General features: G+C 44.8%; 2 protein-coding genes and 1 long non-coding RNA gene across 3 annotated transcripts; 1 reads left to right on the plus strand and 2 right to left on the minus strand.

The window, feature by feature from the left end:
• The first annotated feature begins 1,002 nt into the window (after positions 1-1,002).
• LOC119348950 lies at positions 1,003-4,604 on the plus strand. Its single transcript, XR_005169183.1, has 2 exons — positions 1,003-1,116; positions 4,350-4,604. It is a non-coding gene; the product is annotated as an uncharacterized LOC119348950 (long non-coding RNA).
• LOC119348773 (scarecrow-like protein 34) lies at positions 1,884-4,016 on the minus strand. The gene has a single exon (XM_037616791.1). The coding sequence runs from the start codon at positions 4,014-4,016 to the stop codon at positions 1,896-1,898; it is 2,121 nt and encodes a 706-aa protein (XP_037472688.1). The 3' UTR covers positions 1,884-1,895.
• A 6,622-nt stretch (positions 4,605-11,226) lies between the features above and the next one.
• LOC119350039 (scarecrow-like protein 9) lies at positions 11,227-13,855 on the minus strand. The gene has a single exon (XM_037618071.1). The coding sequence runs from the start codon at positions 13,405-13,407 to the stop codon at positions 11,227-11,229; it is 2,181 nt and encodes a 726-aa protein (XP_037473968.1). The 5' UTR covers positions 13,408-13,855.
• Positions 13,856-14,547: the final 692 nt, after the last annotated feature.

Genomic DNA, 14,547 nt, shown 5'->3' on the forward strand with positions numbered 1-14,547 from the left:
TATATTTGCATGTTCCAAAGACAATGAGCCTTACAAATTGACTTTTTTGTTCATGGAGTATTATTAATTTTATCAATTAGCAAAGCCAACCTCGAACAACGTACTAGGTGCTATATACTTGGATGGATGAGAGTCTAAACTTAAACACTTGCCATGCAATTCAAATGTGCCTTTGAGATTTTAGAATTTTACTGGGTTGAGGCACAAGATTTAATGGATGGAGGCCCGTAAAATCTAACCCGATTAAGGGATAGATCAGTAGGGACATCTTCATTCATACTCGCTCTGTCCCATAATATAGTGCGCAACGCATATTGGTTTTCATGAAAGTCAAAGGTCATAAATTTTGACAAAATTTATAGAGAAATTGATCTTTCTTCGGTAAAGGGTGGATTTTAAATCAAAATTCAAAACATTGGTAAAGGTAAAAATAACAAATTCAACACTGAATAGTAGATGCCATAAGTTGGGCTTTAGATTTGGCCCATTATCACATTGATGTCAAATTTATCATTTTTGTATCTCATGCAACGTTTCAAATTTTCATATGATATTTTATGACAACATATATTAACATTGTGTCAATGTAGATTGTTTTCAGATTTTTAAAGATATTTTAATATGCGCTACGGCGTCCGGGTGCACCGGTGCAGAAGATACATTCCGGGAGAAGGGTCTTATTTTTCTGGAACTAGTGCAATATTTGTGTGTTAATCATGTGATTAGTGCAATATTTGGTATGATATTAATTACACGTTAAACACGTTTAACGCTCGCCATTGGAGCAGTCTAGGTCGTTGGATTGACTTAGTTCGATGGTCGAGATCAGTTGGATCTGCCCCTTTGGATCTTTTTATATTGGTATATAGATATAGATATAGATATAGATATAGATGAGTTCTGGCGTGATCAGGTGGGCCTAACGTGACACGGCCCAGGACCCAGGCCCCAGGCCCAGTTAAACAAGACCCAGGGTGCGTAAACGCTCTCTTCTATCCTCCACGACCTCTCCACGGCCACCAAGAGGAAGCCCGGCAGGTCGGCGGCGGCGGCGGCGGCGGCGACGCGGAGGGCCTATTCTCCTCGCGCTCCTTCGCCGACCCCACACTCTGCGAGGTCCCTCCGACACCCCCCCCTCCCTCTCCTATTCCCCGTGTCTATGGCCCTGGTGGTTTCGCTCTCTGAACGGAACTCGCCCCCTAATGTCGTCCCCATCTTTTTCGAGAAAAAAACGATGTGTTTGATTTTCAAATTTCCAATCTGAATTATCAGAATGGCATTCGTAGTTTTAGTAGCAGAACTTTGCCAGAAGACATGTCCAAAACGTCACCCACATAGCTGTGATATGGAGACAGTAATAATATGTGAACATTACTGCATTCTGTTGGATTCGTGCATAGGAACCTTGTTTATGTTACTCCCTCCGATCCATATTAATTGTCGCTGCTTGATTTTGTACTAGAGCAGCGACACGGAGGGAGTAATTGCAATTGCCGTCTCAAATCAGAAATGACAATCAGTATCGCCAGTTTTGAGAGAGAGGCAGTACAATAATAATCTACTATGTACTTTACAGCAAAATCCAGTGTCTAGGTGTGGTATTTCCACTAATCTCATCATGTCTAGTGTGTTCAAGAATTAAATAGAACGACAGAGGCAAAGTATTGTACATTTGCCTTTTGCTGCATATGGTCGTGTAGTTACCAAGGTGCTGCATGTCAACATTCAAATCACCATCCCACCTTCTTCCAAGATGGCACTTCCCAATGCTCATCAGACAAAAGAATATCTTACGCTGTTCAGCAATTTAGACCGATTGCGTTGAGAATCACGCTAGTAGCTGAAGAGGCGGTAAGTTGCCGAGATGTTTGTGCACTTGAAAAACTGTTCGAATCTTACTGGTCCCCATATGTTTCATTAGGTTTCCATTTAGATATAGCATAAAGTACTCTCCCTTTCCATCCTTGTAGCAGCCAGCCACAATCTTCAACAGCAAAGAATTCTTCATGATAATGTAAGTTCTTCCTGTGTACTATGTTCTTTAAGATGGCTTGATCGACAGGAAGCTGCTGGAACCCAGCCTTGAGGCACCTTGCTTGCCACTGCCTGTAAATTTCTGGCCTCTGAGTTCTTTCTGCACCCTCATATGCTATGATGTTAAGAGCATCCTGCCCAAATAGGATCCTCTCAACCATCTTTCTTGCTTCGTTATCCCGTGGAACATTTGCGTCAAGCATGTCAAACAGTGAAGAGTAATGGAGCATAACCTCTTTGAAACGTTGTATGAAGAAGGGAGAACTGAGTAACCCATTCACGGTGCCAGAAATAAAAATCTTCGGGTTCATCCTCCTCATAGTTTTGAGCACCTTATCCCTTGCACCATTTACGGCATCGGTTTCATGACCGAGATTCTTCATCCGGAACATGCAGTTCACTATGAGAACTTCATCCTCGTCAATGTTAAGATCCTCAATTTTGATAGTCTCCCATCTTGAAGCGGCAATGCCCTGATACTGGAAAGGTACCTTGAACCTATTTGCGTAATCAGCCAACCGCTTCCCTGTCTCCTTGATCATTTCGCAGGGGTAGAAACCTGGCTGGGGAACGTCTATACCTGTGATCTGAAGCTTAGGGGCTCCCTCTTCTTGCTGTGCAAGTCTCTGAATCATTAATGGCCACTGAAAGCCGAAGCCGATGCCGAAATCAACGATGTGTACCCTTGGTTTCCCTTGTGAGACATCAAGAATAGCTTGGGTGGCAAAGTAGTATAACGCCCTCCCAAAAGGGAAAGCTGCAAGAAAAAGGCTATAAGCCTCTAACCAATCTGCTGTACTTGTTCGCCTTTCCACGAGATTGCGATAAACCTGACTCCCGATCCCAGCCAAGCGTGCCTTGAGGCCATCCGCCAAGTAAAATGCCAGTCTCTGAGTACAATCACCATCTGCTGAAGAGTGTTGTCTTATCTTCAATAGCAGTTCACTGGCCAACAGGTAGCTGTCTTCTGCCACAGCTTGTGCGCAGTGGATGAGGAGAGTCCGGAGATCAACCAACTCTTTCCTCGGTTGCTTCCTACTTCTGCTCTGGCCTTTCAGTGAGGTCTTGTTTCCTTCCCCCGCCATCCTTTCTTGCAGTCTTGTTATTCGGTCAGAATGACCATAGCATAGCACAACTTGGTCAAAACTTTCATTTCGAATTATTGCACAAGTGGTGATGGCATGATGTTCATTGTTCCTTCCTTGAAAGATAGCCCAACCCCTTGGGTCTGCCACCTCAAAAATTGTGTTTTCGGTCCTCTCTCTTACTTTTTCCTTCGTAGTCAGTTGGGAAATATAAAGTATGTTATTCTTTGAATATATCACCAGCTTATCAATACTTGGAGCAAACATTCTTTCCTCCCTGACACCTCTCTGGCCATGCAAGGCAGGGAGGCCAGATCCGGAAGTCAATCCGACACTTATCGATGACTGGTTTGGTATAAAAGGACTCCTATTGCAGATATATGGACTCAACGGGGTTGCTAAAGGCTGTAACATGTTGTAACTGGAATAGTCATTACTGAAGCTAGTGTTCCAGAGCCTCTTGTAACGATTGGTCCCACTCTTATCAGGGTTGTCTGGTATGTTTTTGCTATGCAATGGCGGCCAGTTAGTAGGCGGCGCGTATCCCTCCCCAAGAATGTCACGGAATGGCTTCTCAGCAGCCTGAAGAGCAGCCCCTTGGCATATGCCGACCCCCTCGTCAACGTCTTCCATCAGCATCTGGCTTATGTAGTGAAGAGCATCGTTTGATCTGATTCGGTGGCGCTCAGGGCTACCCCCTGCAGCAATCTGAAATTTGTTTTGTCCATGGCTGCTGTTGACACTTACTTGGTTGGCTGGGGAGAGAACTGTTGAGTGTGGACCACTCAGGTCGTAGTTGTGCACGGTGAGTTGCTGCTGGGAAGAGGAATCACCATCGTATGGTTGGTCGGTTACTGCGATGCCATCCAGATTGTCACGGAGAGGTTCAATCGCCATTCTGGAAAGTCTGATTTCCACGTCAATATGAGATATATGGTTATTGTTGTCCAACAGCAAATGAACCGGCTTGTTTCCTGGAAGAAGAAAAAAGGGAAATAGAAGCTAAATTATGTGAGATGAATTTTGGTTCACCTTGCTCATGTGCTACCATCTAGAATGCCCGTAAAACACAGTTCTGCTTCTTCCTTTTTATTTGAGATTCAGCTTATTATTGTTTTGGCATGCCTTTCTGATCGAAAACAAATTCCAAAGGCTTGCAGACACGAGAATGAGCCGGTTAAACGTAGAATCTATGATGCGCCTAATACCACTGTTCCTTTTTATTTGCAGGAGGCTCCTCATCTGATCTGAGCAAAGAGGCAAAGTAGGGAAGCACACACCTTGGTTATTAAGCAGCAGCAGCAGATCCAATGCTTTGAGAGAGGAGTAGTGAGGGTGTGGACTATGAAAGATGAGTAGCGAGGTTGCGGTGTTGATGTGAAGTAAATTTGTCGTTCCTCTACCTTATAGCTTTGTTCCCAACGTCATAAGATTGTGACAGAGAATGGTCCAGATTACAAGCAATTACCCTATCGATTAGTCCTAGGCCCGGCCGCGCATCAGACCTATAAAAAGGGTTTATTAGGAGCGCTGGCATGGGTTTTCAATCATTATTAAGGTTCCTAATTAAATTGTTAAAGAATCCAAGGTAATCAAAAAAGGAGATGCACTATTCAAATATTTTTTCTTTCTTTTATTTTCCACTTGATAATTGATATATATAATGGTATTGGTTGAGTCTTTTTCGAGGATAATTTGGGGTACTTTATCTTATTAAAATAATTAGATTTTTTTGTGATGATCTTAGTTCAAAATTGAATTGTTGGTGCCTGTGGAAAAGATGAAACCCTAGAATTATGTGTTTGTATTGATCTGACCCTTGTGTAGGGTATATATAGGAGTACAAGAGGAGTACAAGACAAGTTATATGTGATTTAAACTAATTCTATCTCTATCTCCTTATCTCTAACTTAAACCCAATTATATTTCTAACGTTCCCCCTCAGTCGTAGCGGGAGTGAAGTGGACGAGTACGACTGGACTTGAAGTCTTGCACTTTCATCGTCTTCTCCGCTGCACCATCATCAGCTGCGTCTCTGATGGGTTGGCACCTAGGGCGGTGACTGTGTCCCCTTCTGGTGCCTTCATGCCTTCTCCTCTATCCCCTCCCGCAGTCACAGCAGAAGTGGCGTGGACGCTAGTGACGATGCGGACGCTGTTGACTGGAGTTGTTGCCGATGAGTTGCTGTAGACGTAGCCGTGTGGTCGATGTCGAGGTAGCCGGTCAGGGTGATGTAGCCGTGGTCGATGGTGTGATCGTCGTGGATGATGAAGCCGCACAAAGCTGGAGACGCAAAAAAAATGTGCTATGACGGGGCTGCAGACGTGGACGATACACCTTGCGGATGTCAAAGGGTGCCGTCGGCGATGAGTCCGCCGGTTTTGCCAAGACCGGAGGAAACCCATCAAGCACACATCGGTTTTGCCAGAACCGTGTGGCCGTGTAGGGTCGCCACTGTAGTGACGCCGTGTCGATGCAGTCGTGGATGATGCGGTCGATGCTGTCGTCAAGGTCGCGTCTTGCAGAAAAATCTATCAGAGGACGCTAGGTGTCCATCTTGTGGACGAGGTGGCGGCGATGTGTTGACAATGATGGTGATGAAGATCACGTTGATGAAGACATTGGCGATGAAGTGTCGGCGATGGTGTTGCAGCGGCGTGTCGACGATAATGTGTCGCTTGAAGGCGTCCCTCGCGGCGACCAAGTGTTGATCCCGTGTCGTGCCGAAGAAGTCGATGAAGAATTGCGTCGCTTTCCACACCGGCCTGGCATGTGGATGAAGCATGCTGATGTCGCTTCCCGTATATGTACTCGACGAAGTTCTATATGACGATGCGGTCGTACAACTCGGTGTTGATGTTGGGCTCGACAAAGAATAACTGTGCAGATGCCGTGTCGATGTAGGGTGCTTGGGGCGCCCGCAGCTGATGCTGGCATAGTGCCCTCCCGTGATCCTACACAAACTCTTGCGTCGTCTGTGTGCGCAGGAGGCCGGTTGGAGGTGCAGCGAGTTCAAGGATTGCATCTGGTCGCAGCCGCACGGATCTGCGGGATTTTCTTCGTCGGACGGGATCAATCTAATACAAATTTATCTGGCTACTGAAAAAAAAAATCAATCTAACTGAATACCGAAAATTGGAATTGACCTAATCTATGAAAGTGATCTAATCTATGGAACCAATGTGATCTTTTGATCAATCGGGTGCCGCGCCCCCGGGGAGAGGAGATTAATCTCCCCGGGGACGGCCTGCTGCGGAAGTGGTGGAAGGTCCTAGGATCGGCGTCGTGAGACTAACCGCTCTAATATCATATGGAAAAGATGAAACCCTACCCTTGTGTAGGGTATATATAGAAGTATAAGAGGGGTAGAGACTTGGAATACAAGACAAGTTATATGTGATTTAAACTAATTCTATCTCTATCTCCTTATCTCTAACGTAAACTCAATTATATTTCTAACAATGCCTAGCTAGTCTGATGAGATTTGATTTATGTTCTGCCATATCTGAATTTTTTGTACCAAATGTTTAATTAGTGTAACTGCCTTTTAATTTTATTTACAACATCGACAACAGTGTTAGTTATCAGATCATGAAAATGCACATCCAAATGACTTGTCGCTGCTTTAGTACAACTTTTTAGTTTAAAATTGTACCAAAACAGTGACAAGTAATATGGATCGAAGGAGTACTATAGAAGAACAGGTAAAAAAACTAGAAGAAGAAACTAAAATAAAATCTTTTAAAAAATTCTGATGTAATTTAAAAAAAGAGAAGGCACTATTCAACTAACTTGTAAATTTTCTTTTCATTTGGTTGTTGATATGTATAATGGTTGAACTTTTAGAGGGTAGTTTGTTGTACCAAGTTTGTGCTTGTTTTTTGCCTAGACTATGCCAATGCGACCTTGTATTGATGTCTCTCACCAACAATTGTAAGTTGTTCACCTAACATACGGAACTCACATCTTGTTTATCTGATTCCATTTAGGGAGCATTCGCGCGCGCACGCACACACAAAAGGAGATTTCATTTTGTTAAGATATTAGGCAGTTTTTGGTTAAGCTCAATCTAGATTAGCATTATCAAAAGATTACTAACATGGCAAATCGCATAATACAAGCTAGGAACATTCATATGGGCCAGAGGCACATGTCAACGAAGAGAGATTCAGAACATATGAGTTCACCGGAAACTTTAGTGCAACGACATCATTAGCCAAAGTGGTGAAGATGAGGTGGTTGCCAACTCGCAAGGAAGCAGACGAAATATCGCCATGGATGTAGTCGAACTTGAACGAGCAGTCGCACAGAGACGGTCTCAAAACCCTTATTGCCCCTCCCCCGGTGCATGTTCTCGAGGGACTCGGTTTTGAATAGGCCTGCTCTCCTGGATTATTGTGCATGTGGTCGCCAGAGAAGCAGGTACAAGTGTGCACCAGGTGATGTCTACCGCTGTGTGTATTTTTCTAAGGGCAGCGATCTGCGCCGGCGCACCGGCCCAACAGTTGGGCCGGTCGAGGCCCAGCCATCCGATGCGGTTTGCATGAACCGTTAGATCTGCGCGCATACACGGACTGAAGCAACCGTTGCAGCAAAAAAGAACAGTTTTGTTGCGACCGTGTACGGACAGGCACAAGAAGAAAAACAGGGAGTTGGATCCCCCCGCGACTGACCGTCCCTGATCCGCGGCGGCGGCGGCTAGATCCGCCTGTTATTCGTTCCCTGCGGCCGAATCACGTCGACGAGGAGCTCCCCCACCTATCAAGCCGCCTTGGGATTGCTTCAATCATGTCTTACATACGTCATGACCTCCTTGCCGCCATGGATTTGGGCTCGAGCTCCCTTACGGCCGGTCGAGGTTGCAGCTCGCCGCGAGCCCGTAGCAGCTCGCCGGCGACCGGTTGCAGCATGCACCCCTGCCCCCCATGCTGGATCTCGCCGCCAGAATTCACGGAAACCCGTGCTGGGTCGCAGCTCAGCCATGATGGATGTAGCAAAACATTATGCCGGTTGTAGCAAAAAATGATGCTAGTTGTAGCAAAACCGCGACGCCGGCTGTGTGTTGTAGCAAAACGTGACGCTAGTTGTAGCAAAATGCTATGCCAGTTGTAGCAAAAATCTATGCCGGTTGAAGCATGTAGCAAAACTGCAGCATTTTATCATCTTCTTCCACCTCCAGCCGTCGCTGGTTGAAGCTTTCTTATTTTCATAGTGTCTAGTTGTAGCTTTCTCTCTCAATGGTGGGAGCTTTTTCCAACAACCATTGAAGCTTTTTTACCAAAAGTTGTAGCTATTTTCTTTTTAGCAGCACTTGGTCAAGGCTTTTTGTGTCGTTTCGGTTGAAGCTTTTTTAATCGAAGGATGTAGCATTTCATGTCAACGGTTGTAGCTTTCCGGCGATGGCGCTGACCGCTTTTAGCTTTCTCTACATCCGGTTGAAGCTTTTCATCTAGGGGATGAAGCTTTTTTTTAAACGGTTGCAACATGAGGGGGTGCGACGATTCTGCAGAAGCCTCCGGTGTCGACCATCGCCGTCCGGCTCGTCGGCGGCGAGGCAGAAGCACGAGACGTGTGGGAGTTGCAACCGCCGGGGATGGGGATTGGTCAACGGGCTGCATCCAATGGCGAAACGGGCTGTAAAGCATGGCGGGGTGAGATCTACATCCATGGACGCGCGGGGGATTCGACCTTCCATGGCCGACGGCGAGATGTGGGCGCCGGTGCTGCAGGAGATGAGGATGGGGACGAGATCCGCGGAGCTGCGAGACAGGAATGAGGCGAGATTCGCGAGATCCGCGGCGCCACGTGGTTGCTCGCGACTGGGTCGCGGCGTGCGCGCGTGGACTGGACCGGCCGAAGCTTCGGCCGGTGCCCTGGCCCCAAACGTTTCCCTTTTTTTTATAGTGTCTCCTTTGCATTTCCTCTACATAGAGATGATGCCTAGGAGAGTGAAGCGATGCAACTAACACATGGCGGAAGAGCTCTTTGAAAGTAGAAAGTGTCTCCACAACTAGCTCGAATATTGACATGTACCCCCTTCGTTCCGAATTACTTGTCTTAGATTTGTCTAGATATGAAGGTATCTAGCATTAAAATGAGTCTAGATACATCCGTATCTAGACAAATCCAAGACAAAATTCGGAACAGAGGGAGTACACCCAGAGCTAAGGCGTGCACTGCCATACAAAATTTGTGTTCTTCGAACAAGGCATATAATGCAGCTCAAGCTCGAACTCAATTCACTCGCTTTTGCATGAAGTGAGTGAGTGAACATGTGCGTTGTTACTCTCTTCTCTCCCTACAAGAGTGGTTGAACAACCGAAGTTTTTATATTGGTGCTACTCTTTCTCAACTAGCAGTATGGTTTTTGAGGTTGTCTTTGACTACCAGGTAGAGCAATAATATATGATGCTACAAATAATTATACCATAAAATTTTGTATGTGAAAAGAGTTTATAATGATATAATTTTTACAACATACATACATCTCATATATTATTAAGTTTACCAATAGTCAAAAACAGCCCTGAACAACTAGGCCTTATACATTTGGATGTAGGGAGTAGTAAACTTACACATTTGTCATGCAATTCGAATGGGTCTTTGAAATTCCAGAATTTTATTCGGCCGAGGCACAAGATTTAATGCACCTATCTCACAAAAATCTAACCCATTTAAGGAACACACAACGACAGGGACATCTTCGTTCATACTCCCCCCGTCCCGTAATACAGCGCGCATTGCTTTCTACAGTAGCCAGGTGTCACAGTTTTGACCAAGTCTATAGAAAAATTTATCTATATCTTTAATACCAAATATACACAATATCAAAATATATTTCGTGATGAATCTAGTGGTGTTGATTTATTATTCAACATATTTATAATTTTTCCTAAATTTTGGTCAAATTTATATCTTTTGACTTAAAAAATCAATACGCTCTATTATTTTATTTAGTCAACATGAATACGCACTTTATATTTGATAATGTAGATTTTTGTTGAGAGCTTCCTTTTTTTCTGAGGGAGGTTTTTAAAATGGAGATAGTACGGAGCGTAGGGCGGAAGTGGGGTTTTTAATTTTAACAAAGGACGGAAGTGGGGTTTTTTTTTAAACAAAGGACGGAAGTGGGTTTTTTTTTTTTTGAGGCAAGGACGGAAGTGGGTAATTCTTTTGTTTTCTGCGAGGGGAGGCCTGATAAGGTGGGCCTAACCTGACACAACTTAGGGCCCAGGCCCAGTTAAAACACGACTCGGCACTTCCGCGAGTGCGTAAACGCTGTACGAAGGCGGAATTCGCCCCTCTCTCTTTCTCTTCTCTTGGGTTCTCCCTCCTCTCCTCCGTGACATCTCCATGTCCGCCAAGAGGAAGCCCGGCAGGTCGCCGGCGGCGGCGGCGAATGCGACGGCGCAGGCGAAGGAAGACGACGCGGGGGGCCTCTTCTCCTCGCGCTCCTCCGCCTACCTCGGCCTCCAAGGTCCTTCCGCCCTCACCCTCTCTGATTCCCCGTGTCTCTGTGGCCCTGCTGATCTGGAGCTCACCCCTAATCTCGTCCATGTATGTTTTGAGAAAAATCTGTACAGATGATTTTCAAATTTCCAATCTGAATGATCAAAAGACATGGATTGAAGTACAAGTTTTATACTAGAAGAACATGTTCAAACTCCACTTTTTTGTGAATATTAGTGCATTCTATTGGATTCCTGTTATGTTAATTACAGTTGCCATCTTCAAATCAGAAATTATAATCTTCTCATCTTCCATATCACCAGCTTTGAGAGATATTCAGAGCAATGATCTACTACTTTACAGCAAAACAGGGTGCCTATCAAAAAGATACACCGAAGACTTCGGGGAAGCTCTTCGAGTTTTCTCCCCCAGTAAAACAGGGCGCCTATCGAAAGTTCGAAGATTGTGTCTGGGTATGGGATTTCCACTAATCTCATGTCTTGAAGGCCCAATACAGTTTATCATCAGAAATAAAAGAGAACTATACAAGCAAAGTACTTTACAGATGCCTTTTTGTTCACTATATAAAACAATGACCAGGTACACATAGTTAATATTCATGTAAAAGAACACCAGATTCACATGAAAAACTTGAATCTTACTGACCATCGTATGTTTCATCAGGTTTCCATTTAGATATTGCATAAATTCCTCTCCCTTTCCATCCTTGTAGCAGCCAACCACGATCTTCAACAGCAAAGAATTCCTCATGCCAAAACGTGTTCTTCATGTATACTATTATCCTTAAGACGGCTGGATCGACAGGAAGCTGCTGGAACCCGGCCTTGACGCACCTTGCGTGCCACTGTCGGTAACTTTCTGGTCTCTCTGTTCTTTCTGCACCCTCACATGCTATGATGTTAAGTGCATCCTTACCAAATATCATCCTCTCAATCATCTTTCTTGCTTTATTATCCCGTGGAACAACATTTGCATCAAGCATGTCAAACATTGAAGAGTAATGGAATATAACCTCTTTGAAACGTTTTATGAAGAAGGGAGAACTGCGTAACCCATTCACAGTGCCTGAAATGAAAATCTTTGGGTTCATCATCCTCATAATTTTGAGCACCTTGTCCCTTACACTATTAATGGCTTCGGTTTCATGACCGAGATTCTTCATCCGGAACATGCAGTTGATTATCAGAACTTCATCCTCGTCAATGTTAAGATCCTCAATTTTAATGGTCTCCCATCTTGAAGCGGCAATGCCCTGATACTGAAAAGGTACCTTGAAAAGGTTTGCATAATCAGCCAACCGCTTCCCTGTCTCCTCGATCATTTCGCAGGAGCGGAAACCTGGCTGGGGAACATCTATACCTGTGATCCGAAGCTTAGGGGCTCCCTCTTCTTGCTGTGCAAACTTCTGAATCATTAATGGCCACTGAAAGCCGAAGCCGATGCCAAAGTCAACGATGTGCACCCTTGGTTTCCCTTGTGAGACATCAAGAATAGCTTGGCTGGCAAAGTAGTATGACGTCCTGTCAAAAGGGCAGGATGCAACAAAAAGGCTGTGAGCATCTAACCAATCTGTTGTACTTGTTTGCCTCTCCATTAGGTTGCGATAAACCTGACCCCCGGTCCCAGCCAAGCGTGCCTCGAGGCCATCTGCCAAGTAAAATGCCAGTCTCTGAGAACAATCACCATCTGCTGAGGAATGTTGTCTTATCTTCTTTAGGAGTTTACTGGCCAACAGATGGTTGTCTTCTGCCACAGCTTGTGAACAATTGATGAGGAGAGTCTTGAGATCAACCAACTCTGTCCTAGGTTGCTTCCTCTGCCATAGCTTCTGACGTCCTTCGCTCCGGCCTTTCAGTGAGTTCTTGTTTCCTTCCTCTGCCAACCCTCTTCGCAGTCTTGTTGTTTTTTTGAAACTCTCCAGACCATAGCATAGCAGAACTTGGTCGAAATTTTCATTTCGAATTATTGCACAACTGGTGAAGGCAAGATGTTTATTGCTCCTTCCTTCTAAGATATCCCAGTCCCTTTGGTGTGCCACCTCAAAAATTGTGTTTTCGCTCCTCTCTCCTACTTTTGCCTTTGTAGTCAGTTTGGAAATAGAAAGTATGCCATTCTCTAAATATATCACCAGCTTATCGATACTTGGAGCAAACATCGTTGCCTCCTCGACTTCTCTCTGACAATGCAAGCCGGGGAAACCAGATCTAGAAGTTGATCCAACACTTGTGAACGGACGGCTTTGTAGAGAAAGACTCCTATTGCAGATATATGGACTCAACGAGGTTGTTAAGGGCTGTAACATGCTGTAACTGGAACAGTCATTACTGAAGCTAGTGCTCCAGAGCCTCTTGTAACGGCTGGTCCTACCCTTATTAGGAGGGCTGTCTGGTTCGTTGTTGTTATTCAACAGCGGAAGGTTAGTAGCCAACGGGTGTACCTGCCCAAGAAGGTCACGGAATGGTTTCTCAGCAGCCTGGAGAGCAGCCTCCCCTTGGCATATTTCGACCCTCTCGTCGACGTCTTGCATCAGCATCTGGCTTATATAGTGAAGAGCATCATTTGATCTACTCCGGCGGTGCTCAGGGCTACCCCCTGCAGCAGTCTGTAGGCTGCTCTTCACCTTGCACAACCCAAGGCTGGTGACTGCAGCATGCAGATATGTGCTTGCTCCAGTGGTTGTTGGCTCGGCCAAGAATAGTGGACCACTCAGGTCGTAGCTGTCCACGGTGAGTTGCTGCTGGAAAGAGGAAGCTCTGTCGTATGGTTGGTAGGTTGCTGCGGCGGTGTCCAGATCGTCAAGGTAAGATTCAACCGACATTCTGGAAAATCTCTTGTTCCTATTTCCACTTCAAATCCTGGCAAAACTGAACAAGACGCATTTGATCGTCAAGGTAAGATTCTTCTTTCTAGCACAGCAAATGAATCAGCTTGTTGCCTGCAAAAAAGAAAAAGGGAAATTGAAGCTTATTTATGTGAGATAAATTTTGGTTCACATTGCTCATGTGCTACAATTTGGAATGACAAAACGTAATTCTGCTCGGCGAGCACTTTTTTTTTTGCCTCATCTTCAGCCTATGATTGTTTTGGCATGTGCCATACTGATGAAAATTGAATTTCCAAAGGGGGCTTGCAGAAACGAGCATTACTATTTTACTGGGTTAAACCTCAAATGTTTAGCATCGATAACGGAAAAAGGACTCACCTCTGGTACTTATTAAGGTGATCTTGAAATTACGACGCGCCTAATAGCATTGTTCCTTTTTTATGTGCAGGTGGCTCCTCATCTGATCTGAGCAGGGAAGCATACACCTTGGTTGTTATATTAAGTAGCAGCACGATCAGATCAGAATCTTTGAGGAGGGAGAGGACGGTTGTCTGTGGACTGTGGTGTTGATGTAAACTACGTAAGTCTTTTGTTCCCAACAATAGCCATGGTGATTGTGACAGAGGATGCTCCAGATTGCAACAGTCACCCTCTCGATTAATCCTAGGCCTGGCTACGCGCCAGACATGTAAGAAACAACTGTCATATCTGACAGTCATTCTAATTTTAGGGATAAAACAGAGCACGTCCTAACGTGACCGACGTGGTCGAACGAACAAGCGAGGAAAACTATTATTTCCTGTGAGTCTGCATGCGTACGTCTCCAAATTTGCATACGCGCAAACTCTTTCTAATCCCAAGATCGACAGCAAGATACAGCTCCTCCTTCTCCCCTGTATATAGATTAATTTTGCTTCATTGAATACATAGCCTTCAATTTGATTCTTTCTCTATTCTGGATTCTTTATTCATATGTAGATTTCATTTTGCTTGATTCAATACATAGCCTTGCATTTCTCTTTTTTCTTTCCTATTATAGATTTTTGTTTGCTTCATCTAAATCAGAATTTAATTTTGCTTGATTGAATATGTACCATTGCATTTCAACCCTCATTCGAAGGCTTGCATCCCCCC

Source organism: Triticum dicoccoides, chromosome 1A (genome assembly GCF_002162155.2).
Source record: "Triticum dicoccoides isolate Atlit2015 ecotype Zavitan chromosome 1A, WEW_v2.0, whole genome shotgun sequence".
NCBI classification, from domain to species: domain Eukaryota; kingdom Viridiplantae; phylum Streptophyta; class Magnoliopsida; order Poales; family Poaceae; genus Triticum; species Triticum dicoccoides.

Bases quoted from the DNA above. Each gene is read 5' to 3' on its own strand.
- LOC119348773 (XM_037616791.1), bottom strand. From the start codon at position 4,016: ATGGCGATTGAACCTCTCCGTGACAATCTGGATGGCATCGCAGTAACC.
- LOC119350039 (XM_037618071.1), bottom strand. From the start codon at position 13,407: ATGTCGGTTGAATCTTACCTTGACGATCTGGACACCGCCGCAGCAACC.